A 25,648-nucleotide genomic window follows, 5' to 3' on the forward strand; every position below is an offset into this window, starting at 1 on the left:
ATTTTATGTAAATGTTTTTTTCCTAGTGCAAAGTAAAAATATGAACATTTAAAAAACATATCAGACATTTATAAAGAATTATGTCAAATCATAGGCATTCACTGATGTTGAAGTTTATGCACAATACAGGATCTTTGAGGGTTTGCCTCGAGCTGAAATTATTAGTTGATTAAATAATTAGTCAACAGGAAGTTAATATAATAATTGATTTATCATTCAGCTCAGATTTTAAATCCCAAATCCCCCAAATATTCTTGCTTCCAGCTTCTAAATGTGATTATGTGCAGGTTTTCTTGGGTCTTTAAATTCTAGCAAACTGGATACATTTAGTTTTGGGACCAAACAAGCTCCCAAATGAACTGGTTATTAAAAAACAATCAGTCAAATTAGAAAATAATGGGCAGATTGTTTGATGTATTCCCTTATGGTCATCAGCATCACCATACATTCATAACATTGAAGAAATATTATCATTAAATATCAAAATATTCAATTTTTAAAACAGAGGTAGATGCAGTGCATTTAAGAGGCATACAGTGTGTGTGTGTGTGTGTGTGTGTGTGTGTGTGTGTGTGTGTGTGTGTGTGTCTGTGTGTGTGTGTGTGTGTGTGTGTGTGTGTGTGTGTGTGTGCACACTATAGCAAGGTGATTTCGCTTGGTGGCAAGGTGAGTCTTTTTTCTCTGACTGACAACATGTTCTCCATGTGCATGGCAATGACTCGGCACAGCTCCAGGCCCTGGAGAAAACACACAAACACACACACACACACACACACACACAGATAAATAATCAACACAGCTCTTATGCTAGGAATGAATAACATAACACATCACATCACACAACACATCTTCGAGCACCCCCATCCTCTCCTCTCTCTTTATCCCTGCGTCATGCACAGACACATACCTGCTCCAGCTGTAGCTGTGTGATGCGCTGGTTGAGCAGGTCCCCGATCATGATCTCCACGTACGGGTAACTGGAGCCTGAAGTCGGTCTCTGGGTGCGAGTGGACTGGACCTCCTTCAGAGGGAAACGCACCATGGCCTCCTAATCACAGAGTACACACACACACACACAAATAGATGTGACAGGAATGCACACATACACAAAGTGACAGATGGATATGTAGAGTCAAAACATCGTTTATCAAGGTATATGTTTGATATGTTGTTTATAAAGATAAGGCAATGAAAGGTAGAAATAAAACTGTATAACCAGCAGGAGGAGCCAAATACTTAGTTTTTGAAATCATTAAATCAGTTGCTAGTTTTTGAGGTCAACACAAAGTCAAACAAGCACCTGGCTGCTTCAGATTCCAACTATAACACACATCCAGCTGCAGTGTTGGCATGAATCACACATTACACAGACTTGGGTGGATCATCTGCAACATGGGACTGTGGATGTTTGTCTGTAACGTACATGAGTATCCTTGTCAAGGAAGTGGAGTCCGTTGAGATTTACAGCCAGGACGCACGGGGCATGAATGGAGGCAGAGCCCGAACTCTGGATGTAGAAGAAGGAGGAGCCGAACATAGGGAAGGCACTGACCAGACCTGGGTAAAGAAACCACACCAAGACGTCAGATGTGACCGAGAGAAAGACAGTTACATGGCAAGTCGGTGAAGCTTAGACCCATTCACGTTTCCAATTACAAATAGAGATTAAGCACTAAAGTCTTTTCGACTCTTTAAATCTTGCAAATATTGATTTAAAACATCGGTGTCTATGGAGGCTACCTTCACATAGAGACACAGACTGAGCTGCGGGCTTACCTAGAAACTGTGCACGGGCCTGGTGTGGGTTCAAGGGCTGGACCTGCTGCATGTGTTGTGTTGTCATATTCAGCCAATGCTGTGATCCTTGTTTGCCGTAGAACTGCGGGGGGACGCACTCCTGCACGTCATGTCTGATAACACACACACACACACACACATACATGTTGTGTTCTCTGTAAAAGCAGCCTACATCCAAGCTAATTTGCAAAGTCCAGCATATATTGCGTGAGGATGCACCTGTGTGTATGTGTTAATGTGTCTTTGTGAGTCCACTGTTTGACTCACAAGCACAAAAAGTCATTAAAAAGTGCGACGTATCCAACAAACCGGCATCGCTAAAGGAATGCTGTAGGTGTAGGTCTGTGTATATTTACAGGGTGGGCAGGTAGACGGTGTCCTTGGCACGGTGCTGGAGCGCAGCCAGCCTGGCGATCTGCTGGAGATGCTGCTCACTGGCTTTACCCTGAGGAACCACACTCAGCAAGGCCTTCACGTAATCTGGCAAGACCTTGGACACAGAGACACAGAGAATGTTATCTTGTGTGATTTTTATGCTGTTTGTCATTTGCTACAAACAACATCAACGTGTGGTCAAGTCAACCATGCAAGGACACTCAAATTGCATGTTTTTAAAATAAAGGTTTCCCACAGGAAACTTGAAGGACGTGGATGTGCTCTTCCCAAGGCACATGAGCAGAAAATGGGATTGTAGCTTTGCAGTCGGGACGGCAGAGGTAGAATCTCTGTGGAATAATGTCTGGCGCTGCTGTGGATTACCAGAAACAGGACATTCAGTCCTTCATTTAACACAGCAGACCTCTACCTGGTTATAGTGCATGGTGACATAGAGTTCATTGTCCAGCTTGAGAGCCAGACTCCAGATGACTCTTCTGAACCACAGGCTGTAGTTGGCGTCCACTAGCTCGGCCTCTGTGGCCACATCCAGGATGTACTCCCGTTTGTTCAGGGGACGCACGTTCTGACCTAAACAGAAACACAGGTCGGCGATGATCTACTTTTCCACGTGGTATCCTGGATTTTGCAAAGAACATTTGAATTTCAGATCCTCGCCTCCAGCTGGATTACCTTTGTGTGTGACCAAAAAGGTGGCATATTCATCCAACGCCTCCTCTCTGTGCAGCTCCATCTCAAAGCAAAGCTCCTCGATGACATCCAGAGATACCTGAAAGGAAAAAAAGATCACAATAAGTAATGGCACAATATAATTTAAATGTGTGTGTGTTTGTGTGTCCCCCTCACAGAGCACGTCTTGATCTTAAGGTGCCGTTCGATTCCACCTGGCAGCAGGAACAGCTGTCTCTTGGAGCTCCGCCCAGCCTGCACACACACCACCAATCAGAAGGAGAGTGTACTTTTATTTATTAGGAATATATAATTGGATTTTAAACGTTATTCCATCCTGACACAGTTATTATGACCTTTGTCTAAAATATTTAGCAGGATTACGCAAAAACTACAGGACAAATTACCACAAAACTCTTTAACATAGTGAGATAGAGCAGTTTTCAAAATGTAGGTCTCCCAAAATATTTCATGGGTCTTGATGAATCTATAGTTTTTAGTGTGTGTGTGTGTGTGTGTGTGTAATTTGCTGCAGATCCAAAATGAAAATCAGGATCTAATGAATTTAAATGTGTTTTCATGACTGTTGAGAAGAACACAAAGACCAACCAGCATCGCTTTGAGTTCCATGCTGTTGGGATACTGCACACGTCCGCCATATTGAAAAGTCCTCCTCAGATTCTGCTCACAGGCCTTGGCAATACCTGTCAAGTAAGAAGAGCAGCCAGTAAACTCATTAGCTCCCTGATTAGAACCCCTGATGGATGAATGGATAGATGTAAGAACGGCTTCTCGACCTTGGTACTGAACCCCAGGACTGGAACACGCATCCTGCAGGAACGTCAGCAGAAACGGCTTCATGACGTCCGAGCAGCGATGAAAGGATGTCAGGATATAGAGCAGCCTCCATCCTCTCTGACAACTGTCCCTACACAAAGACACAAACACCCAACTACAAATGAAGGTTTTTTGCAGTTGACTGAGCAGGTACAGATCAGATCTCAAGTGTCAGTCAGCGTGAAACAAGGAGACGAGTCTTACGGTTTGGAGCTGGTGTTGGTGGTGACCTGCTTCATCACCTGGCAGTAGGCCTCATCCTTTATCAGGCCGTGGCCACCGCTCAACTACAGAGGATCAAGTTGTGAGCATATTTATTTCTCTTCACATGGGATCATCTCATTTATATGCCTCTAAAATATGTAAGTGAGAGAGAGTGTGTGTCTGTACCTTCAGTATAGTGGTGACCAGGTCCTGTTCATTCTGCCCCTTCAACGGGAAATCTCCCATGAACTTCATTATGGCTGGATAAAAACAATTATATAACATTAAAACTCCCATGGACACATATCATATAGTACAGAAGGAGTCAGGGTTTCAGAGTTCATCTAAGTAGAGTTTAAACCTCAGTCTACACCAAACAGTCTCCGAGTGAAACCATATTTAAATTCACTAGATCCTGATTTTAATGTAGATCTCCACCAAGAGGCTCACAATCATATTTATCAGTCCCCTCCTCTCTCTCTTCTACATCTATCCCTCGCTCTGTCCCTCTCCTCTCACCTAAGAAGATGTCAGCCGCCACTCTGTTCATCCCGCTGTCAGAGAAGTCGATCAGAGACTCCTGAATCGGAGACTGGAGAGACAAAGACATAGCAAGGAATAAAAATATATATTTTTTAAAGTTGAAAATTAAGTTGGGAATACAAATACGAGGGTATCATTTTGAAATTAACTTTACCTTGGAGAACTTGATCATGTCAACAGGGTCTTTGCCCTCCTTCCCCTTTTTGGCTTTCTGATCACTACTAACAGAATACAGGCAGCTGTCAGAAATGTATGTGAATATGCTTCTATCTACTTTTGACATTAGTGTGCGTGTGTGTGTGTGTGTTTGTGTGTGTGTGTGTGTGTGTGTGTGTGTGTGTGTGTGTGTGTTTTAGTGTGTGTGTGTGTGTGTGTTTGTGTGACTGACCTTCTGTTACTTCGGGCCACTCTGAAGTACTTCTTGGCAAACTCAGCGATATGGTACTGGCCGCCGTGCAGAGGCAAATCGTCCAGTTCAATGCTCAGACTGTCCCCATATAACTCATTTACTACCTAATACACACACACACACACACACACACACACACACACACACACACACACACACACACACACACACACACACACACACACACAAACACACACAGTCACACACAGAGAGAGAAAGCTCAGCAACAGTGCCACTTTAAGGAACACCAAAGATGTAATTATCTACAAAATATTTCCATTTCTTCAAACCAAAACATTCCAACATACTGTGTAAACACCAGCGTAACCATAATGTCTGGGTTTTATTCATGCTGAGCTAAGTGTGTTATTCAAACTCGTTTCAATATTTGTAGTGATCACGATTCTTTGTTGTACTACAGTCTGCTGAATGTGTGAGTGAACCACAAACCTCTGTGGAGAGGTCAAGCTCATGGGCAGCCACCGCTGACCCCATCGCCACGGCGACAGCGGCAGAGGCGGCGACGTGTCCCTGTCTGTGTCGAGGCTCCACGCGCTCATCAGGCAGAACCAAGAAGTCTGGAGCAGCCACAGGACGGACGTACTCACTCGGAAACAATCCAGATTTTCCGTACACGGCCCCGAACCGCCAGCCTGTTTACACACAAAGACACACATACACACACACACACGAGCAGACACACACCAGAAAATACAACATTTATAGTCACTGACAAGTTTATAAACAAACACAGAGAAAGCCAGACACAATATTTCTCAGCTTTTATGACAAAGACAAGCAGCAAACCAATCAACAATTATATCAAAATAAAAGGAAAAAATAAATTAAGAACATAAAAGTTAAAGTTCTGCTATAAAAACAAACCACAAAACAACCAGCGGAAAAGAAAACAACACACACACAGAGTCCCAAACCAAACCCACCAAACTCAGGAGTGTCTCTCTTCAGCTCCTCCAGTAGCATGACCTTCTTCCTCACGATGCAGCCGTAATATTTACCTGAACACACACATATGCACACAGTGGCAGCGTGAAGCACAGAGAAGCAGACACACACACTGTACATGACTCACAGATGCACAAACACAGAGATGATACTAAGCAGCGGGTTCCTGTTCCATTGCATGTCTTACCAGCCTCCAGTCCGTCCATGTGCAGCAGCCTGATGATGTCTCCCTTGTGGAAGCTGAGCAGACTCCTGTCCTCTGTGATGTAGTTCCTTACCGCCACCACATACTCTGAGTCCTGACACACACACACACACACACACACGACGTGTTCACATCCATACAGAGTCATATAGAGTAAAAACTAATCTTGCTTTCATCTGATTTAAATTGTGCCTGCAAGGTTTTATACTTTCTAACTCTGAAAATGCAGCATAAGTATAAATCAAAACAGAACTTCACCCCTTTTACCCTCAAGAGATCAAGTGGCATGGGTGGGAAATAAAAATCATCTTCAAACAAAGCAACAAAAACCGGACACACCTTCTTGAGCTCTGTGAGGAAGTAGTCGATCATGTGTTTGACCTGCGGGGCTTTGGCAGAGAACAGGATCAGCTTCTCGTTGGCCAGGTTGAACTCCAGCATGTTCTTCGAGGGAATCGACACAAACAGGATGTCCGAGTAGCTGGACAGGAAGTGACATGCAAAGACGGGATGTCAGTTGGAAGTCGTACGGCTCGGCTTCAGGGCCCCCTGCCGATCATTTCACCGTCTCACCTGTAAGGCCTCAGGACTCTGAAGTAGTCTGAGGAAGAGGAGCTGCTCCTCACCATCTTCAGCAGCTTGATGCCTTTATGTGACACAGACAGCACCTGCACCCCTGTCCCCACACTGCCCTGAAACACACACACACACACACATGTTTGCACTTGGATCTGTTTTGAACGCAGAGGATGAGACGAGAACTCACAGATGCTGGAAAGAGGCGAGAGAAGTAGATGTCCCAGGAGTCTCGGGACACTGCGACGACTTTCTTCTTTATGTTCTCATCACTTGTTCCTGAAAGCTGGTCCACGTCGTTCTCCGCTGTCAAAGGAAACAAATGAAGAGTTGAGGTTATTAAACCTTTTGAGCTAAGTGACTGAAACTGAACAGAAAGACGTCAGAGGCTGATGTGGACTGACCGAACAGAGCCTTCATCTTCTGTCTCTCATCCTGAGTGATACGGATGCAGGCCTCAGAGAAGGTGTCATGTACAACCTGTACACAAATACATATTCAGAAATGTTAATATGACATTTAACACATATAACATTTACATTTATTCCTTATAAATCTAAATCACAGGACAAAAGTGTATTTTTCATTTAATTCTTTGCCATATAGTTGCTAGTTTTGCTGAACCTCATTTTGAAACAATAAATCCAAAAATAAAATAATAATAAAACAAATGCAGTATTAAGCAAATGTATCATAGATAAGTATTGAATACAAAAATCAACCTGTCTGAAGATCAGATCCAGAGTAAGAGGATTGTTGAGCGTCTCTCTCGGATAGAAAACCTGTCGACATAAAAACAACAACAGTGGAAATATAATGAAATATATTATTAGGGCTGGGCAAGTTAACTCGTTTTAATCGAGTTAATTCAAGTGATGAGTTAACTCGATTGTTTATCCGCCAATTATTTTCTTTTTTCCTGTTCTGCAGCAGTCAGCAACAGACTTTCACAAAATAAAAGCCTGACTTTCACAATAAAACAATAAATAATCAAACCTGAGTTAATGCGAGATAAAATAATTAATCGAGTTAACTCATCACTTGAGTTAACTCGATTAAAACGAGTTAACTTGCCCAGCCCTATATATTATACATTAATGTAACATTAATACCAGTAGATTATTGCTGGACACATATACATGTCTTGTACTTAAAGACAGGTGCAATAATATTCGCCTGATTATCTTTGAATTCCTAAACAAAAAGTTTCATCTGTAAAGTTTAGGCTCAGCAACTGAACATATTTTAATGTTCCCTTTGTTGTATGCAGGTATTTATAGGTGTTTTGTTTAAAAAACAACCAAAAAAAGAGTCACGTGTGTGTGTGTTAATTCACCTCTTTTCTCATGTAGAGTTTCCAAGGGACATTCGAGTAAGTGTAATATTCATCACTGGCTTTGCTGTGGAGTTGAGTCTGAATGATCTCCTCCTCTACTGGCAACTCTCTGCAGACTGGAAACACAAATACACACAGACACACACATGCACACACTGTCATAATGTTTTTTGATGGAACTTCTCATACATGTATATAGGTGCATGTTGAAAAGTCACCTGGAGGAGGCGCAGGACTCATGCTGGAGCTAGATGGCGCTGCTGGACGGGACCTGGTGGACTTGACAACCTTAACGCCTCCTTCTTCTTTACGTTGTGAGGACTGAGGCTTCCTCTGAGACTGACACATTAAAAAAGGTCAGATATTATTTGATTTTGTGTGTGGATTTATCTGTAGGAGAGGAGGAAGGTTACCGGCTTTGGTGGGTTTGCCATCTGGTCTTTCAGGATCTCCATTGCTTCACCGTGAGGGTCTGACTTCTTTCCAAACCCCTTCCCATCACTTTTTCTACACACATACATAAATGTAAGTAGAGCAGATAAAATACATCTCTCGGGCCTGTGCAAAAAACGTGTGTGTGTGTGTGTGTGTGTGTGTGTGTGTTACCTTTGTGGGGCAGGTCCAGTAGAAGTTGTTGTGTCAGCAGGCTGGTGGTGTTTGATGATGTCTTTAATGTCATGGCTAGGATCCAAACGCTCAGTGTTATTCACACGGGATCGGACCACATCCTCGGGAGGGGGGCCACGTGTTGAGCCTGCAGTGTAAAGTTCTATTAAATCCATTCCTGTTCTGTTAGACTCAACCTTTTACTCTATAGACCGCTCTATCATTCTGGAAAGGCTCTGCTCTTAACATATTACAATCCTTTCTGTCAAATAGCTTTTTCCTCTGTTATGGAGGGAAACTTACAATCTTCAGTTCTCATAATTTACCAACTGCCTGTCTGACTTTAAACAGTTGTGCTTCTCAAAACCTTCTTAAATCTTCATGACAATAAAACAAAAAACTCAAATAGATGGCAATCTGGGAGAAGAACCAATATATTTAACCAGTTGCAATAATTTGTGGTATATATTTGATTCTGGACGTTGTTTTCAGGACCAAGTACAGAAGCTCGTCCAATCCTGTCTTCGAGTTAATCTCATTCAACATGAATTAGCACCTTTCATCCAGATGTAGGATCGGCCTTTATTTTCATTTCATGTTGTTTTAGGTTTTATTAGAGAGTTAAAGTAAAGAGATGTTTGGAAAAGGAGGAAGAAAGAAAGAAACGTCTGCCAGTCGGACTTGAACCGAGGACATTGTGGCTCATGGCTCTTGTCTTATATTTCAACAATTGCCCCTTAAAGAGAAACCATTGGACCTCTCCCACATGAAGTTTCACAATTTAAATTGGATGATGTGGTCTTTCCAACCTCAGATCCCTTCATCACAATGCATCAGCATTGTTCTTTCCACTCGTTTGGATTCAGGGAATCCAGAAAGAAAGCAGTACAGAGCATCATTTACACCACAGCAAAACCTCGAGTGTTAAACTTCAGTGATAAACTTACTCCTCTTACGTTGAACCGATGCAGGACCAGGCCTGTACGCTGACTCCTCCCCTTCTTTTTTCTGCAGAAAAGAGCGAGTAAAGCTACGTGTGTGTATTCTGGCAAAACTTCAGATTTTATCAAATGCTTGTGTGCATGTACGTTCACACATTGGTTCAGTGCATGTGTTTGATTACTCACTGGACTGGGTGTGTAGGAGCGCTGCTGTGAGTGCGTTTGATGCTGGAAAGGTGGTGACTGAGGAGCCGGGGCGACGGGGGGGAAAGACGACAACATTTGCTGCTGGATCGCGATCGCTTGCATCGTCATCTGCTGAGCCTGAGACACAAACACACACCCACATACTTATATCAGCGTCATGTTACTGTTTATTCTTAACATGATGTATGAATGGTATTAATGTGGAGTAAAGGTTAATGCTTCAGTGTATAAGCTTGTCTAATGGTAATTTTCATTTTTAACCGAATTTCGCAGCGTTAAAAACACTTGTTTGCTTAACAAAAGGGAATGTGTGTGTTTGGAAATGTGTATAAAATCTGAACAGGCTAGTCACTCTGATGAGGGCCAGTGTGATCGGTGCGTCCTGTGTCAGCTGTTGAGAGAGAGGATGTTGGACGAACCAGAATGATGGCTTGCTGGTTGATGATGGCCTGCTGCTGCTGAGACATGACTGTCTGCTCCGACCCTGGAGAAAACAAACACACAAACACTCTATGTGATGACAATGATTTTGTTTTAGAGAAACTTCCACAGACCACTGCAAACAACCTCGTGAACTCATCCACTTCAACCAAAGCACACAGGACAACCTGTAACATAGATATCACAGCACCTGATATGGATTTTTCATTATATTTATTGTAACCTCCTCATGCCTGCATGCTTCAGGCCAAACATGCAGGGAAAACCAACGCACACCTGTCTGTTGTACCTGGCATACCGCTCATGCCAGACAGGCCTGGGACTACAGGGAGTGAGGGCACCCCCGAGACACCGGGGGCCACGGTGAATCGGGATGCTGCTTCAGCATCTCTGTCAGCGGGGGGAGAAGCAGCAGGTGCGTGAGTGGGTGACACATGTGGGGCAGGATAAGGCTGGGGGGGATGGTGGTGTTGGGGACGGTTGTATTGGTGGTATGGTTGCGGCTGCAGTGGCTGCGGCTGCGCTGGCTGCGGCTGCGGTGGCTGCTGCTGCTGGTGTTGTTCGTGGTGATGGTGGTGGGAGGGGATTGGCATGGTGGGGATGGGCGGCATCATTCCTCCTGCTACTGGGAGCACTGGCACAGCTTGAGGAGCAGCGAGCAGGGAACAGGGGGAGAGTTAGGAACTGTCTCTGTTTGATGGTGACTTATTGCCCTTGTAGCAGTAGAAGTATGGTACAAATATTTAACTAAAATAACTTCATCGTTAAAATTAAAACATTGAGTTATATTAAAGGCATTTTTAATTGTGTGAATCCCTGCAGTCAATGAAATTGAGTCAATCTCTTTTCCACATAAAAATATTTGCAAAGAACTGAAAACCCAACAGGACAACGCAGAGGCATAAACTGAAGAGAATAACTTAAGCACATTACTGCATGTGGTGGATTGAGGGACAGGAGAGTGAGTGAGTGGAGAGAGACTGAGAGGGAGCGATGTCTATAGACGGGCACTAAAGAGTCTGTGGTTACAGTGAATGGCTGCTGATGCATTATCGATGAGGTCAGACTGCTCATTACAGCCTCTAAGCGACAGATTAACGTCGGTCAACTGTACATCTGAACCTTTACACCTGTGAGACTGTTTTACACTTGACTGTTAAACCGTATGGAAATAATGACAGCAATTACAATATATATATTTCTATTGATATGAAATACAAGATTATCTTTTTGATTTCTGTATTTTAATCAATTGTTTTGATGATTTAAAACATACTTATCCAAAACATTCGAAAGTTTACACTCACAAAAATGTTTCTCCTAAAATGCTAACTTTATGTATTAAAATTACATATAAAATGTTCATTTAATTTGATCACATAAGTTCAATTCAAAGTCCCATTTAATGAAGAATTTCCTATTAAATCGAGTTGATGTGAATAAATCAAATAACTTGAAAATAATTTGATGAAATAAAAAAGAAAGAGTCAAAATACAGGATGGGACATTAAAGAAGAAAAATAGGATAAGAAAATAAAGAATGGATGACAAAATACATTGGTTAACAACATGCAGCTGAAAACTAGAAACTTTAGATGGCAAAATACAAAAATACAAAAAAAACTACATGACAGTGAACAGAAAGACTTTAACATAAGATACACACTTTACCTCCAGGGTGTATTCCTGGTGGATACGGCCGACTGGGGGTCGCAGGACTCTCCCCCTCTCCTCTTCCTCCTCCTGTGATGCCAATACCTCCTCCTCCCTTCATCCTCGCCGTCAAACTTCCCGTCTTTTCCATGTCCTGGTGGGCAGAGAGAAGCCGGTGACAGAAAGTCAGCAGGGGGAGAGGGAAGACTGTCGATGTTGAAAACGTGGAGTTTGAGAGACATGGAGAGTATGACAAAAAGGCTGTGTATACATAGAGAGAGAGGAGGGGGGGGGAGTGAGAGACTACGGGAGACAAGAGAGAGGGAGTGTGTTGAACAGGTTGATTCGTAGCCTCTCTGCGTGAGTCAGAAACTGAATACACCCCAGGAAGTACACCCTGTACAAAAAGCTCCACACATACACAGGCACACACGAAGAAACTGGCACAAAGAGTCTGAGGAAAGAAGCAACAAAGAAAATCTGACTGTCTAGACACAGCAAAACTAAATAACTTTTTAATGAAATGATAATAAATGAAATAATACAGGCAAAGACGCAGGGAAAGACTCCACATCACGGTGTATATCTTAGCTCCAGATATAGATATTCATGTTTTTTAAATATAAAACAGAGAGAGTTTCTGCAGCACCAAATCTACTTTCTACATATCTTCTCCTTGGGACTTTTCTTTATCGTCCTGTTGTAATAAATAAATTGTGGAGTTGCAGATGAGACGGTTATAAAACTGCCTACGTGTTGTATAGTAACCTAATCATCCCCCCCCCCTCGTCTGCTCCATTCATACACAAACAGAAGCAGTGGTTCACATTTTCCCTCCGTGAATCGATCAACAGCTCACACGTTTAGAGGCGGAGCTTGAGGTCACACTTTTAGGGTCCCAGCATAAGTCAGAGGGTTAAAATACACAAAAAGGAAAACGTGCTGCTTTCATACATGTTTTTTATTCTTAATAATTCCAACCATGATGTAGGTTTTTGAATTCAATTCCAACCTCTTTTATTTCCAAGAGAATTTTTAAAGTAAGTAAAAAAAAAAAAAAACGTTGATTGAACTTGAATATCTCAAGTCATGACCCAACTTTCAGCTGATAAATAAAGTTAAGTTCTGTCTAATTATGAGGAAGCAACAGAGTTTTGCAGTTTACGAGCCAACTGATTAATTCATGAAGTCATTCGAGCACTGAAGTATTTTCCAAAGCAGGAGGGAAAGCGCTTAGTGCAGGTGAGTGTGTGTTTGTGTGTGTGTGTGTGCGTGTGTGTGTGTGTGTGTGTGTGTGTGTGTGTGTGTGTGTGTGTGTGCGTGTGTGTGTGTGAGTGTGTGTGTGTACTCACTGCGCTGCCGTCTGACAGCACAGGGTCAAACAGGCTGTCCAGGTAGCGATCCATTCCTCTCTGAGTCTGACCGTCACTCAACGCATCCGACTCCACTGGACACACACGGAGCAGAGAGGCTTTAAAAACCTACTTTACAATCTGATGTAAGAAACCACAACACACATACTAGAAACACACCCTATGCACACCAACCATGATAGTATTGTGCATATTATTAGTCATCTATGCCATCAGTTTGGGATATATATTGTGGTGAGTGTACCATGACTGTAGTAGCCGTCAGAGTCTGGCAGGCTGTAGGCCGGTCTGCTGCTGCTGCTGCTCAGAGGAAAGGACGGAACCAGCTCCTCGTCGGAGTCAAAGCCGCCGCCGACCAGAGCACTGAGACGAGGGGAGAGGTGAATTATTCAGAGCTTCATTCATTTCTCAGCCATGGCCCGGTTGGTGTGTGTGTGTGTGTGTGTGTGTGTGTGTTAGTGTGTGTGTGTGTGTTGTGCACTGACAGGCTGGCATTGGCCCGGACTCTAGCCGGGTCGTCGGTGCTGATGACAAAGTAGCTCTTCTGCTTGGGGAAGTCCGGCGGAAGCTCCAGGTCTGAAACCAGGTCCATCACGTAGTCGTGACCTGCTAACTCCACCCACTGGCCGTGCTCCTTCATTAGAATTGAACTCCCCCTCCACCAGTCGGACACGCCCCTGCAAGACCATCCAGGTCAACTAACTTTAATTCACAAATTAAGTAATATAAAATGGTCCAGGAGATGGATGATGTATAATATCTGCACCTGTGGCGCAGGATGTCTCCTGCTAACGCCTCTCCCCGAGTCCAGGAGTGGACGGGACACAGGAAGGAGCCTCCTGCAGAGAGACAGCAAACATCCAGATGCTTTTTACTTCCATTGTGGTTTTGAAACCACACAGATTGTTATCAGAAGGCAATAAATGGTGCAAGTCAAAGGAAGAAAGCCCTGAGTGCACCTGACACTGACTGGCAATAAATTATCGATGGTAAGTGGTTGTAACTGATCCGGCCCATTAATGCTGATGCCAGCAGTCCCAAGCACTTCTCCTGGCTTTTCTCTTTTTAAACCGCACGAGAGAAGGAGACTGAGATATGTACTACATCTGAATGTGAAGATGAAAAGTAGTGTGCAGCCTATCTGCAGTTTTTCTGGCATCACACACAAACTTCATAAAGTGTTGTAAGAGCTCACCATCAAAACAGTGCACGTGCAACACCATGTTGGCCTTTTTCCGATTGGCCGTCCACTCCAGCAGCGCGAGCGGATAGGTCCTCGCAGTCTCGGGAGTGGAGCCGGAGCCTAATTGTGTTTTCTGATTGGCTTGAATGAGTCTGTGTTGAAGCAGCGCCTGGCAGCCAGCAGGAGCATGGTCCGAGACGAACCTGGGGGGGGGGAAGGTTCAATGATGTTAAACTGCATTAAATTTTATATGAAGATTTAAACCTGGAAACCTTTTTTTCTGATTTTTAGGGGTATGAAAGTTAATCTAAGTAGTAAAATTACATTATTTGAGTTATTTCTTAACATAGATTCAGCCTCATGTAAAGATTTGGGGAAATGTATGTCATCTTCTGTTCACACGTATATACGGCATCTATATATATTCTTTACTTCAGTAGATATTTCTCCATCTTGGGCGAGGGGGCGAAGCTGCAGACGCAGGCCGACAGCAGCAGCCAGCCTCGCTCAGCGTTCTCTGAGTTGACGTTCCTCCACACCTGGTTGACCACCTGAGACAGGATCTCGTCCCGTAGCCCCGGAGACGTGAGTCCCCTTTGGATGATGTAATTCCCAAACATGTTTTCCTGCGCTCCGTTCAGATGAGGGTCCCCCATGAATCGTAATACCTGAGGAAAACAAAACACAGACAGGCACCGTTCGAAACAGATATGATATGTGATACCAGGGTTCTTAGAGACCTTCTGGGACACAGAATCAAGTAATAATAACAAAAACAAAGGTGGCAGTGTGTGAATCTGTATCGTAGTAAATCATCTTAATTCCAGATTCATGGGTAAATTAAGTTTTAAGAAAAGAGTTTTTATAAGAAACGGGCAGCCCACCATGATGAAGAGCTCCAGAGCCTCCCCTGTGAGATCCTCCTCTACACGGGTCAGGGGTGAGTCCAGAGGGGCCGTCAGCATCCCAAACTTCGGTTCCTACAGAGTTAAAACATCACAGTTATATAGGAAGTAAATTGTGTAACAGCTTTATAAGGAGAATACATATCTGCAGTCCTCAGGCTGACTGCAGTACTGTCAGTGCCCTGATGCCCGTCTCACCCTGAAGTAGATCTGCACGAAGCGGTAGAACGGGAAGTTGTTGATGTCCAGCGGCAGAGTGAGTTGATTCTCCTCCTGAATGTGAGGAGCTTGAAGCAGAGCCAAACAGTCCGAGTGCAGCTCCCTCCGGACTAGAGTGAGCAGGACAAACAGGAATCATGCAGAAGTCTTGAGTCTTTTAATGTGTGTTCATGTGTATTTAGTCAAGTATTTTGTTTATTGACACGACTCTACTATTGCTGTTGAAGCTGACAAGATTACAGAATATAAAGTTGATCCAAAATTGACGTTAAAAGTAAGTGTAATCAGATTTCTGTATGTGACCCTGTGCTGAACATCTCCTCACCTCCTGCTGTCTGCAGTAAAGCTCCCAGCTCTGCAGGGATCAGCAGGTGTGTGACGTTCACCACCTCCCTCTTGGTCAGCTCCTGGAGGAGTTAGAGTGAACTCAGAAAGTCTCTCAGGCAGAAACATGGATGAATAAATCCCATGCAGGTGTCCATCTTACCTTCTCTCTCCTCCTCCTCTCCTCATCAGTTTTCCTCTGGGCTTCAAACTTCATCTGCAGCCAGATCACAGAAATCACAAGCTGAACATTCATGTGAACAGTTATCTGCTTATCAACACACATGTGTCCGATAGGTGAGGTTTCCTCTTGTACTCAACATGAAAACACAATGTCCTTTAAAACCCTGCTGCATGTACCTTGATGTATTGCTTGCGGTTGACATACATGTGGACGAGGGAGCGGAATCGGACCAGACTCTCCCTCATAATCACATAGCGCCTCCTACAGGACACAACCAGTATTGGAGTTATGTGAAGTTTAATATCTCACTTAACACAAGATGCGATGAACTCGGTCCTGAGAAGCTTTTGTGCTGATGTGCTACAGAAGTCACAGTGTCATTGTTTCCATTTATCAGAGTCCAGTTCTTAGATATTCATATAGTTTGAACGTTACCTGGTGAGGAAGCCTCTGCACTGTGCCTGCAGCCCGATGATCTTCTTGCGAAAGGCCACAAAGCGTTTCCTGACGAAGAACATGCGGGTGTAACGCTGCAGGGTGAGAGCGGCGAGATGTCGGGAGCGCTCTCGCTTACACTCCAGCAGCTGGTAGATGTCCTCCTTCAGAAACATCTGGTACACACACACACACACACGAGTTTGTGTCACTTTTATTCATAAATTAAACCACAGTATCTATCAATGAGATAAAAAATGGCAGCTCTTACTCAACATCATGACACAAACTGCAGGAGAATCTCACCTTCGTGACTCCAACGTGAAAATACCCTGGTCTCAGGGGACACAGTTTACTGAGCATTATCACACAGTTATCTCCGTTTGCAGCTGGAAGCTCTCGAATCCCCACCAGAGACTTGTACCTGGGGACGACACACATTCACATGCATGGGCACGTGTTCATAAAATAAATATTCAGATAGATTCAAAAGCAGTGACAGATGCATTTCTGATCCATACTGCAAAAAAAACAATGGCCTTTAGTCACCAATTACACTTTAGGAACAACCTGAAGATTTTGTTTGTGCATAACTTGAAACTCTAATATGTTGAAACCAGCTCTGTGTTTGTGTATTTTGCAGACTGGTGTGTATTGAACCATCATTAGAGTGACAGCGGTGTGGCTGAAGGATTTAGAGATAAAGCGGGTGTTGGCACCTGAACAGGAAGACGTGGAATGGCATCCTGACCGGATATCCCTCCCTACGGATCCGGATGGTTTCCAGGACGCCAGAGTGTCGCAGCTGGCCGCTCACCAGCTCGTCTTCCATCACACCTGGCAGCTGAACACAGATGTATAAATACACATGTGAACACACTAAAACAAATCATGATTGTCATTACCTACATCTAATAATCCGTGTGAATATAAAATTATAATCAATCTACCTTCATGTTATTTGGCTTAATGCAGCGGACGAAAAAAGGGTTGCACCTGAAATACAAGAATAAAGGAAAGGAGTAGAAATCAGCTAGTTTTCTTTTCAGTGTAACATTTTTGCAGCTTTAATAATTTAAAGGAAAATACTGCTCATATAATTATTTGAACTCTGCTTCACCTCTCCATCTTCTCCACCAGCTCCAGCAGGGACTGTTGGAACTTGTTGCTGACGGTGGGCGCTTGGTACCTTCTGGTGACCGTGCTGCTTTTCCTCATGTGACCTCCTCTCTGCTGACCCACGAGCTCTGCGTGAGCCACGAACAGATTTGACACCATCTAGACAAACACGAATACACACGACATCCACGCATGACAGGGTCCACATGAATTATTCACAGGAGAAAACGTTTCCACGCAGGCTGTTCACGCGAAGACGCTCCTCTCCTCTCACCTTGTTCCTGCTCTGGATGAACAGATCCAGGATGCCCTGTCGGACCTGGTCGTAGTTCTTATCAAGGAACTTGTAAACCTGCGTTGATCACATCGGAAATTATTGGAAAATTTATATTTATCTTGCTGCTTGTTTAACGATTTGAATAAACTGTTCATGTGTAAGTGATGCTTGGATCCAGGGAGGAGCTGTTCACCTGGTAGGTGACTCGGCCGGCAAAGTGCCTGATGGTGAACTCTGGGTGGGGCATCTTTGGCTTCATGTACAGTGGGCTGTTGCCATGGTGATAGTGACACTTCTGGAGGAAAGTGTGGTCCGTCGCCTGGCAACAAATAAGAACTAGAATCTAGGTGACATGTACGATGATTTGTCGCCTGTCGCAGATGTGTGAATCATAGACTGTATATATGTGAATGTGACTCCCCCCCCCCCCTCACCTGTGGGAAGGAGCTCTGATCATCCAGGATCCTCAGTATCCCATGAGGCTTAGCGGCGATGAGGTCGATGCAGGGCTGATTGTCGTTGAAGGGGATGTTCTGCCAGGGGATCTGCTCCCTGCTGTACTCCTCCTGTGCCCGAGATCACAGACAATAACACAGACAATACCACGTCACGTTGGATTTACCACGTGTGTCTGCCTGCACGCCATCTTAGACCAGCTGATCTTTATTTGATTTACTTTCGTGTGATTCCATGTTTCAATCTAGTGTTTATTTAATTGTTTCATCCTCTTGTCTAGCACATTTACATTTACTAATGGTTTCATGCACGTGCATCAGAAATGAGGACGGTGTGTGAGTGAGCATCCCCACAGGTGTGAACGTGGTCTCACCTGTTCCTCCCTGAAAATGATCCTGTTGAAGAAGAACTGCAAGTACTCGTTTGCATAATTGATGCAAAGCTGCTCAAAGCTGTTGAAGGTTAGATCCTGTTGTAGCACACACACACACACACACACACACAGACACACACAGACACACACAGCTGGTGATTCTTTATGTCTCATCTACACGTCTAAAGAGCGATTACACTGAATACAAACATGAACCCATGGCAATTAAAGTCACCGACCTCAAATCCGTAAATGTCCAGGATGGAGATGGAGAGGGTGTGTTGGCGAGGGTACACCTGAGCGTTGATCCTCTCTGTCAACCAATGGAAGAGCAGCGAGTACAGGATCTTGGCAACAGCATCTCTGAAGAACGCAGATTTGTGTGTGGGAGACATGTACACAGATTTTCAGGTTGTTATTACATGTGAAATACATCTGGAATACATTACTTTACATGCAGTACATGTATCATGGAGCAGGAACTGTCTCTCACCTGGCATCGACAGCACTTTCTACTGTCAGTGGAGTGTAGATCTTGTCCCTCATCGTCTCCTGCGGATAAGATCAGAGGGTTAAACAGCACAGCAGCCATTATTTTATATAAAGGGCCAAACCATGAACCAATTTAACATCATATTTTATCATGTAAAAATTCTAAAATCTCCTTATGACCTGTTACCTAATTGGAAACAACTCCTTCAACTCCTAAAATACTTCAAATAATATTTGAGATTTTCATATAAATATCTGTAATTAACCATCCAGCATAGGAATCACATCCAAACTTCAGATTTATTTAAAGCTGCTCTATATCTTATCGTGTGTGTGGATGAATGGATCAACATGCACATGAAGTCAAAGTGACTGACTGTGACTTTGAAGGTGACAGCTTTCTGAAGTCCCTCTGGAGAAATGAGCAGCAGCTCCGCCACCACTCTGATCTCCTGAGCGCTCACCACTGTCGCCACCTCCTGGCCATCAGCCTGTAGGGCACCAGGCAAAAAGGAAATGACTTCATCTCTCCTCCAAAAGAGAATCATTCTGCTGCCATCAAACTGAACACTTAGAATAAAATATGACCTCATGTTTCTGGAAGTAGACATTTCCCAGGTGCAGTATGGAAGAAAGAATCCTAAAGATGGCCGACTGGTCGTCAGGGGTGAAGTGGAGGATCTCCATGGCAGCAAGCAGACGCAGGAAGTCTTCTGCATCATTCTTTCCCGTTATTCCACAATCCCCTCCCTGTAGAGACGGAGCCATAGGCATCATCATCCCATTAGAATAAACATCTGTGACCTGAATGAACGTATCAACACCCTGAGGCAGATTCCTTCCTCACCTGGTTGAGGTAATAATAGGTCTCGGCCTCTTGCAGATAGAAAGCCTGCTTCTGCGGCGGAGGGAGACCTGCCAACATCTCGTAGAAGATGTGATAGTTCCTCTCATCTTTGGCCTGAAAGGGAAATCGCAAGTTCGCCTCAACACTTGGATATACGGACAGTTCAATGAGAAGTGATGGACGAGAAAAATAAAGTAAATCTGTCACCTGGAAGACGATACGAGACTTCTCCAACAGGTACTGAGAAGTTATGGCACCGCTGATCACACCACTGGAGGGCGAGAGAGAGAGAGAGATTAGGGGTGAGAGGGTTAGTTTAACAAGAGAAGGATTGAGATTGGAACACAGACCATAACTTAATTTCATACTCACTTCTCCAGATAGATCTCTATGTATTTCCCGAAGCGACTGGAATTATCATTCCGCACAGTTTTGGCATTTCCAAAAGATTCCAGCAGAGGAGCTGCCTCAAGGATCTACCAGGTTTGACACATACAGTCAATCAACAGCCTTCATCAGGAGGATGCAGCATTTTTTAATAAAGTGCTATTGTTTAAAGCTAGCTGGTTAATTTATTATCTGTTTTACAACACTGCACATTTACATACATCCCAATAAACCACGTCCCATGAAATCTGGTCTGTGGCATAAATCTTTGGCTTTTGCTTAAAACCACAAGTTGTTTCTGCATATACCACAATCACACTCAAGACCATTTAATGTCTATTTGAAATAAAACATTAGTTCATAGTGAATATATCCACACATCACTGCAAAACACAGCAACCGGCTATTCTTATGGCCATAAATTAATGGATAAGTGAGCATGAGTTGTGAAAGGTAAAAGTACATGCAGGGAACCCCACTACCTCAATCTGCCACCGGGGAGAGCCATCGGAGAAACAGACAAATACAAAATTCAAAAACACAAAGAATTATTTGTTGTGTGTCTGGGTGTGCATCATGTACACACCAGAAGTGTGTGTTTGTGTGTGTGTGTGTGTGTGTGTGTGTGTACCTGTTGTGCAAGGTTGCATTTGTGATGTATTGCTGCTAGGTAGCGAAGAACTAACTTGGTGGCCTCGGTTTTCCCCGAACCGCTCTCCCCACTGAAACACAACAGCACACACTCACTTAACAGAACACAAACCAGAATGAATGCACAGTGCATATACAGCTTTATCTTTCAATTTCTCAGGCGATGAAGGAAACACATTATCCTTCGGTTTGTCTGAAAAACTCTAAATTATCAAATCGGGCATTTGTTCAAAAACACAAAATGGAGCAAAAACAATGCCCTTATTTTAAAGAAAAGAATTGTACATATTTTTAAATGACTCATACTTATTTGGCTTCTCTCATGACAGAACTAGTGCTAGTGTGAACTTTCTCAGTTCACATGGGCTACAAAAGTGAGACAAACCAATTTGCTAAAACATAAACTGGAGTAAAACCATGTTGAGGCCAAAGTGTGAACATTATCCGCAGTGTGAGCATCATTACACTCTTTTAATCACCAGCTTTTAATCACTTAGGGTTTGCATTGTCTTCTGCTGATGGAGTGTTTGTCTTAGTGATTTGAAACCAGACTAATCTTGAATTACAACAGGCCCCAGCTCCACTTTTGCATTTAACCACCTGAAACGCTCTGATGCACACACACACACCAGCACACACACACACACACACACACCTCTGGCCTCATTTGGCCAAAGTTGCATAATGGTGGTACTTAGTGTTAAGTTGTTGGCATCAACTGTGTGTGTGTGTGTGTGTGTGTGTATGTGACTGGCACCTCGACAGACCACGGTCCAGAGTACGGTTTCAACAAGTGGGTTAAGTTAGCTCAAAACCGGGCCGTTGCTGGTCACTGTACACCAGACCTCGGTAACCCCTACACAAGGTGACGCACACACAAACACAGGTTCCGCACACGTGCACTTGGACACACACACATACATGTCTGAAACATTATCTGCTCACGGCCCAGACCTGGCTGGGCTTTCCTTACAGGTGTCTCCTTCCGAACACGGCTAGAGTGATCCAGGTGTGTGCGTAGATGTATCCGTGTGTTATCTATAAGTGTTTCAAAAAGCACACGTCCATGTACAGGCGTGTAGATGTACTACACATGTTACGACCCTATTTTTTTTAACATTTTGATTTGATGTTAATTAACTTGTTGTCTGTGAGTGTAAGTTTGTGTGTTTGCTCGCGCAGCCGATCGGTTGTGATGCAGAGCGACGCCTGTGACAGACAGAGGAGTGAGGTATGGCTCTGTCTTAAGTTTGCTGCCCAGTAAACCACAGACAGACACTCATGAATTTACAAACACTTATCCACCTGAAGATGGAATCCAAGACACCAAGGTTAAACCGACACAAGGCAGAGGAGGTTAGCTCAAGTTATACGACAAAAAATATATTGTAGCTGCACAACGAAGATGCACAAATAGAACTTCAGTCTGCAATCAGGTACGACTAAATATACTTAGTGATTCCAGCTAACTTTCAATGGAAGAAAATAGCTACATGTTTTGGAAAAGGAGAAATAAATTACACAGTAGTTAGATGTACATGTGGCAGTACTAGGATATAAAATTGAGGTCAGGAGAGTTTTTCTCTCTTTGTAGAAACATAAAAACATATTATTCTTATAACAATGTAGCTACTAAGTTTGATCCACTCATCCATGTAATATGCCTTCAGGAGCGTATTCTCAAAAACATTATTTCAGATGATACAGTGAAAAGGACAATATGTGACATAATCCTAAGAGTAGGGATGTAACTTTGAACAAAAATACTTTCTACTGAATGCTGGTAAACTGGGACGTGTGACATTTAGAGATATATGTAAAAGTTATTAAAAAAGGCAGAGGAGAGAGGAATTGAATGAGGATTAAAGATGCAGCATCTTACCTGATAATTATGACCTGGTTGTGTTTGGCATCCATCATTTTGGAATGAGCAGCATTTGCTATGGCAAACAAATGCCTGAAGAAAATAAACTTTGATTACAACACAACCAAAATCATAACAATGAATTCAAACCCTCTCTGTCAAATAATCTTTCTATCTTCAAAACTATTTCTTAGGTTTCAATTAACTGTCCCCACAGTTGAGAGTGAACAATACTCACGGAGGATTCTCTCCCAGCGCCCGACCCTTGTACTGCATCACCACGTCCGTCCCGTAAATATTGTACATCTTATAGGGGTTTACAGACACCAGAATACTACCTATGTACGTCTGAACAGCAACAGAGAAAAAAGAAATGAAGTGATGGATTCGTAAAGTCACACACAAACTGCTCAGATATGGGTGGTTTGATTTGAGTTCTCTTCAGATACTTACATATATGAGTTGTCTCTCAAACCTTTTCCTCAAATTCAGCAGAACAGTCCTCTCATGCATATCCCTGGACAAAGCATTAAAGCAGATTATTAAAGTATGTGACAGAACAATGCAAATGACAACTTTGCATGTTCGAGCTGCACTGAATTTAAAATTGGCCTTGGTGATTCTTAATCATCATGTTTTTGAAGCTTTAAAACCACATATACTCCATAATTTATTAACGAAATATGAATAACATTGACTTCAGTCTGACCAACATAACTCATGCGTATATGGGTTGTTCTGTACTTACTCCAGCTGCGTCATATCCTCCACTCCGTCTTGCTCTCCTTGCTCCCGATGAGCCATGGTGGGCAGGCTTCTGATTGAGAACATCTAAAACAAATACATACTCCAGAATGAGGATATTGCTCTTTCAAAAAGTATCACCACTAATAACACAGGCCCCCCACCCTAGTTTTTTATTTTTTATTGCACAAAGAATACTAAAGGTTTACAGAAAAGTGCATGTTGTGTGTCAACGTGTAGTGTGAGTCATTCAAAACGTTTACCTTGTCATACCACTGCCCCTGTGGTTCCCCCTCCCTGCTGAGATTCCATTCCCCCGATTCATGTCCCGCATTCCCCCAATCCATCATGCTGTGGGGCTCCAGCAGCTCCCCATCTCTATGCATGGACCACTTATTGAGGTTCTGCACCGTCCCGTGAGGTAGAACCCTCTCTGCATCCCACACGTCCACATCTTGCTGCAGTTCAAAGCCTTCAGCTCCAGATCCCTGTGCCCAGTGCTGTTCTGGTCCAGATCCCTGCACCTGGGGTGATACTACAGCGTATGAGGGGAGGCGGTAAGAGGCCTGTCTGAGGTTCGGGTTCTGCAGAGCACCAGAAAGGTTAAGCGAGCGAGGTTCTGGAGTCTTAGGGGCACCAAGCCGTGTCATGATATTGCCATTAGGGAGACGGTAGTTTGCCTCACGAAGGTTTTGGTTCTTTGATAAAGCGTTAGACAGGTCAAGTGTTCGGGGTGAAGAAGCAGGCTTAGGACGGCTGATCAGAGTTCCATCTGGTAAACGGTACGTGGCAGATTGTAGGTTCTTGTTACTTAGAGCATTAGACAAGTCAAGTGTTCGGGGTGAAGAAGCAGGCTTAGGATGGCTGATCAGAGTTCCATCTGGTAAACGGTACGTGGCAGATTGTAGGTTCTTGTTACTTAGAGCATTAGACAAGTCAAGTGTTCGGGGTGAAGAAGCAGGCTTAGGACGGCTGATCAGAGTTCCATCTGGTAAACGGTACGTGGCAGATCGTAGGTTCTTGTTACCTAGAGCATTAGACAGGTCAAGAGAGCGTGGCTCAGGGGTATCAGGAACACCAGGCTGCCTCAATAGTGATTTGTCTGGGAGTCTGTAGGAGGCACCCCGCATGTTGGTGTTTAGCAAGGCACCAGAAAGGTGAGGACCAGAGGAAGCTTGCGGTTGGTTCTTTGGAAACAGTGATGATCCTCCTGGGAGCTGGAATTTTGCTTTACGAAGGTTAGCATTCATCAGGGCACCTGATAGCCCCGGAGATGATACTGTACTCTCAGCCGTCTGCGTCTCTTCTCCTTGATGTGTCAGAATTGAACCGTCTGGTAATCGATAAGAGGCCGTACGAACATTAGGGTTGAGAAGAGCAGAGGACAGCATTGGAGAGGAAGAAGTGACAGGCTGAGATGCTGGCTCATTTCTTGTGACCAAAGTTCCATCTGGAAGCCGGTATGTGGCTTTACGTACACCTGTGTTCAAAAGTGCAGAGGAAAGCATTGATGAAGAAGGGGCAGGTGCAGGTGTGGGTTCTGTCCTGGTTACAAGAGTGCCATCAGGCAAACGATATGTGGCCTGTCGCATACTGGGATTGAGTAAGGCAGAGGACATCATTGGTGATGAGAGTGGGGATGGACCTGAGGAAAGCTCAGCAGGTTCAGTTCTGGTGACAAATGAGCCATCAGGGAGTCGATAGGTTGCCTGGCGTAGGCCTGGGTTCTGCAAGGCATTAGAGAGCATCATGGGTGACAGCCTCTCACCAGCACCAACAGTACCCCCAATATCAGTGGTAATAGGAGGCCCAACAGAGCCCCGAGGCATTGTCAAAGTGCCACTTGGAAGCCTGAACATGGAGCTCTGGATCTGAGAGTTTCGGAGTCCACCAGAAAAGAGTGGGGACGCACCTCTTATAGTCTCTTGTTGAGGTGGAGGAGGACCAGGTGAGGCAGGAGACATGGGGGAGAGGTGTCGCTGGAGGGGTGAGGAATAGGATGCATTAGCTAGCTGAGAGTTAAGTAAAG

General features: G+C 43.9%; 1 protein-coding gene across 1 annotated transcript; it reads right to left on the reverse strand.

Annotated features, from left to right (window-relative positions):
* Positions 1–635: 635 nt before the first annotated feature.
* Positions 636–23,706, reverse strand: myo15aa (myosin XVAa). Its single transcript, XM_061089481.1, has 64 exons — positions 23,624–23,706; positions 23,329–23,392; positions 23,114–23,223; positions 22,894–22,968; positions 20,992–21,082; positions 20,843–20,848; positions 20,346–20,449; positions 20,181–20,244; positions 19,974–20,087; positions 19,715–19,876; positions 19,504–19,617; positions 19,128–19,186; positions 18,874–18,997; positions 18,635–18,730; positions 18,240–18,371; positions 17,999–18,124; positions 17,803–17,880; positions 17,530–17,687; positions 17,360–17,405; positions 17,129–17,253; positions 16,716–16,833; positions 16,410–16,585; positions 16,151–16,235; positions 15,954–16,007; positions 15,792–15,873; positions 15,446–15,576; positions 15,227–15,322; positions 14,775–15,010; positions 14,355–14,545; positions 13,926–13,998; positions 13,645–13,836; positions 13,404–13,522; positions 13,139–13,233; positions 11,805–11,940; positions 10,112–10,176; positions 9,672–9,809; positions 9,492–9,552; positions 8,545–8,692; positions 8,352–8,445; positions 8,157–8,277; positions 7,939–8,054; positions 7,325–7,384; positions 7,007–7,082; positions 6,793–6,908; positions 6,600–6,718; positions 6,366–6,507; positions 6,009–6,120; positions 5,800–5,874; positions 5,306–5,508; positions 4,835–4,959; positions 4,601–4,664; positions 4,423–4,495; positions 4,090–4,163; positions 3,904–3,986; positions 3,660–3,790; positions 3,472–3,566; positions 3,040–3,117; positions 2,866–2,962; positions 2,603–2,763; positions 2,154–2,287; positions 1,777–1,910; positions 1,424–1,557; positions 908–1,048; positions 636–737 (listed from the first exon to the last, which is right to left on the reverse strand). The coding sequence occupies exons 1-64, from the start codon at positions 23,704–23,706 to the stop codon at positions 636–638; spliced, it is 6,987 nt and encodes a 2,328-aa protein (XP_060945464.1).
* Positions 23,707–25,648: the final 1,942 nt, after the last annotated feature.

The sequence above is a fragment of the Limanda limanda genome, chromosome 17 (assembly GCF_963576545.1).
Source record: "Limanda limanda chromosome 17, fLimLim1.1, whole genome shotgun sequence".
NCBI classification, from domain to species: domain Eukaryota; kingdom Metazoa; phylum Chordata; class Actinopteri; order Pleuronectiformes; family Pleuronectidae; genus Limanda; species Limanda limanda.

Bases quoted from the DNA above. Each gene is read 5' to 3' on its own strand.
- myo15aa (XM_061089481.1), bottom strand. From the start codon at position 23,706: ATGTTCTCAATCAGAAGCCTGCCCACCATGGCTCATCGGGAGCAAGGA. The intron at 20,088-20,180 runs GTGACAGATTTA...TTTCCCTTTCAG, and splicing joins AGTCTCGTATCGTCTTCCAG to GCCAAAGATGAGAGGAACTA. The intron at 19,618-19,714 runs GTCATATTTTAT...GGTGCCCTACAG, and splicing joins TCTACTTCCAGAAACATGAG to GCTGATGGCCAGGAGGTGGC.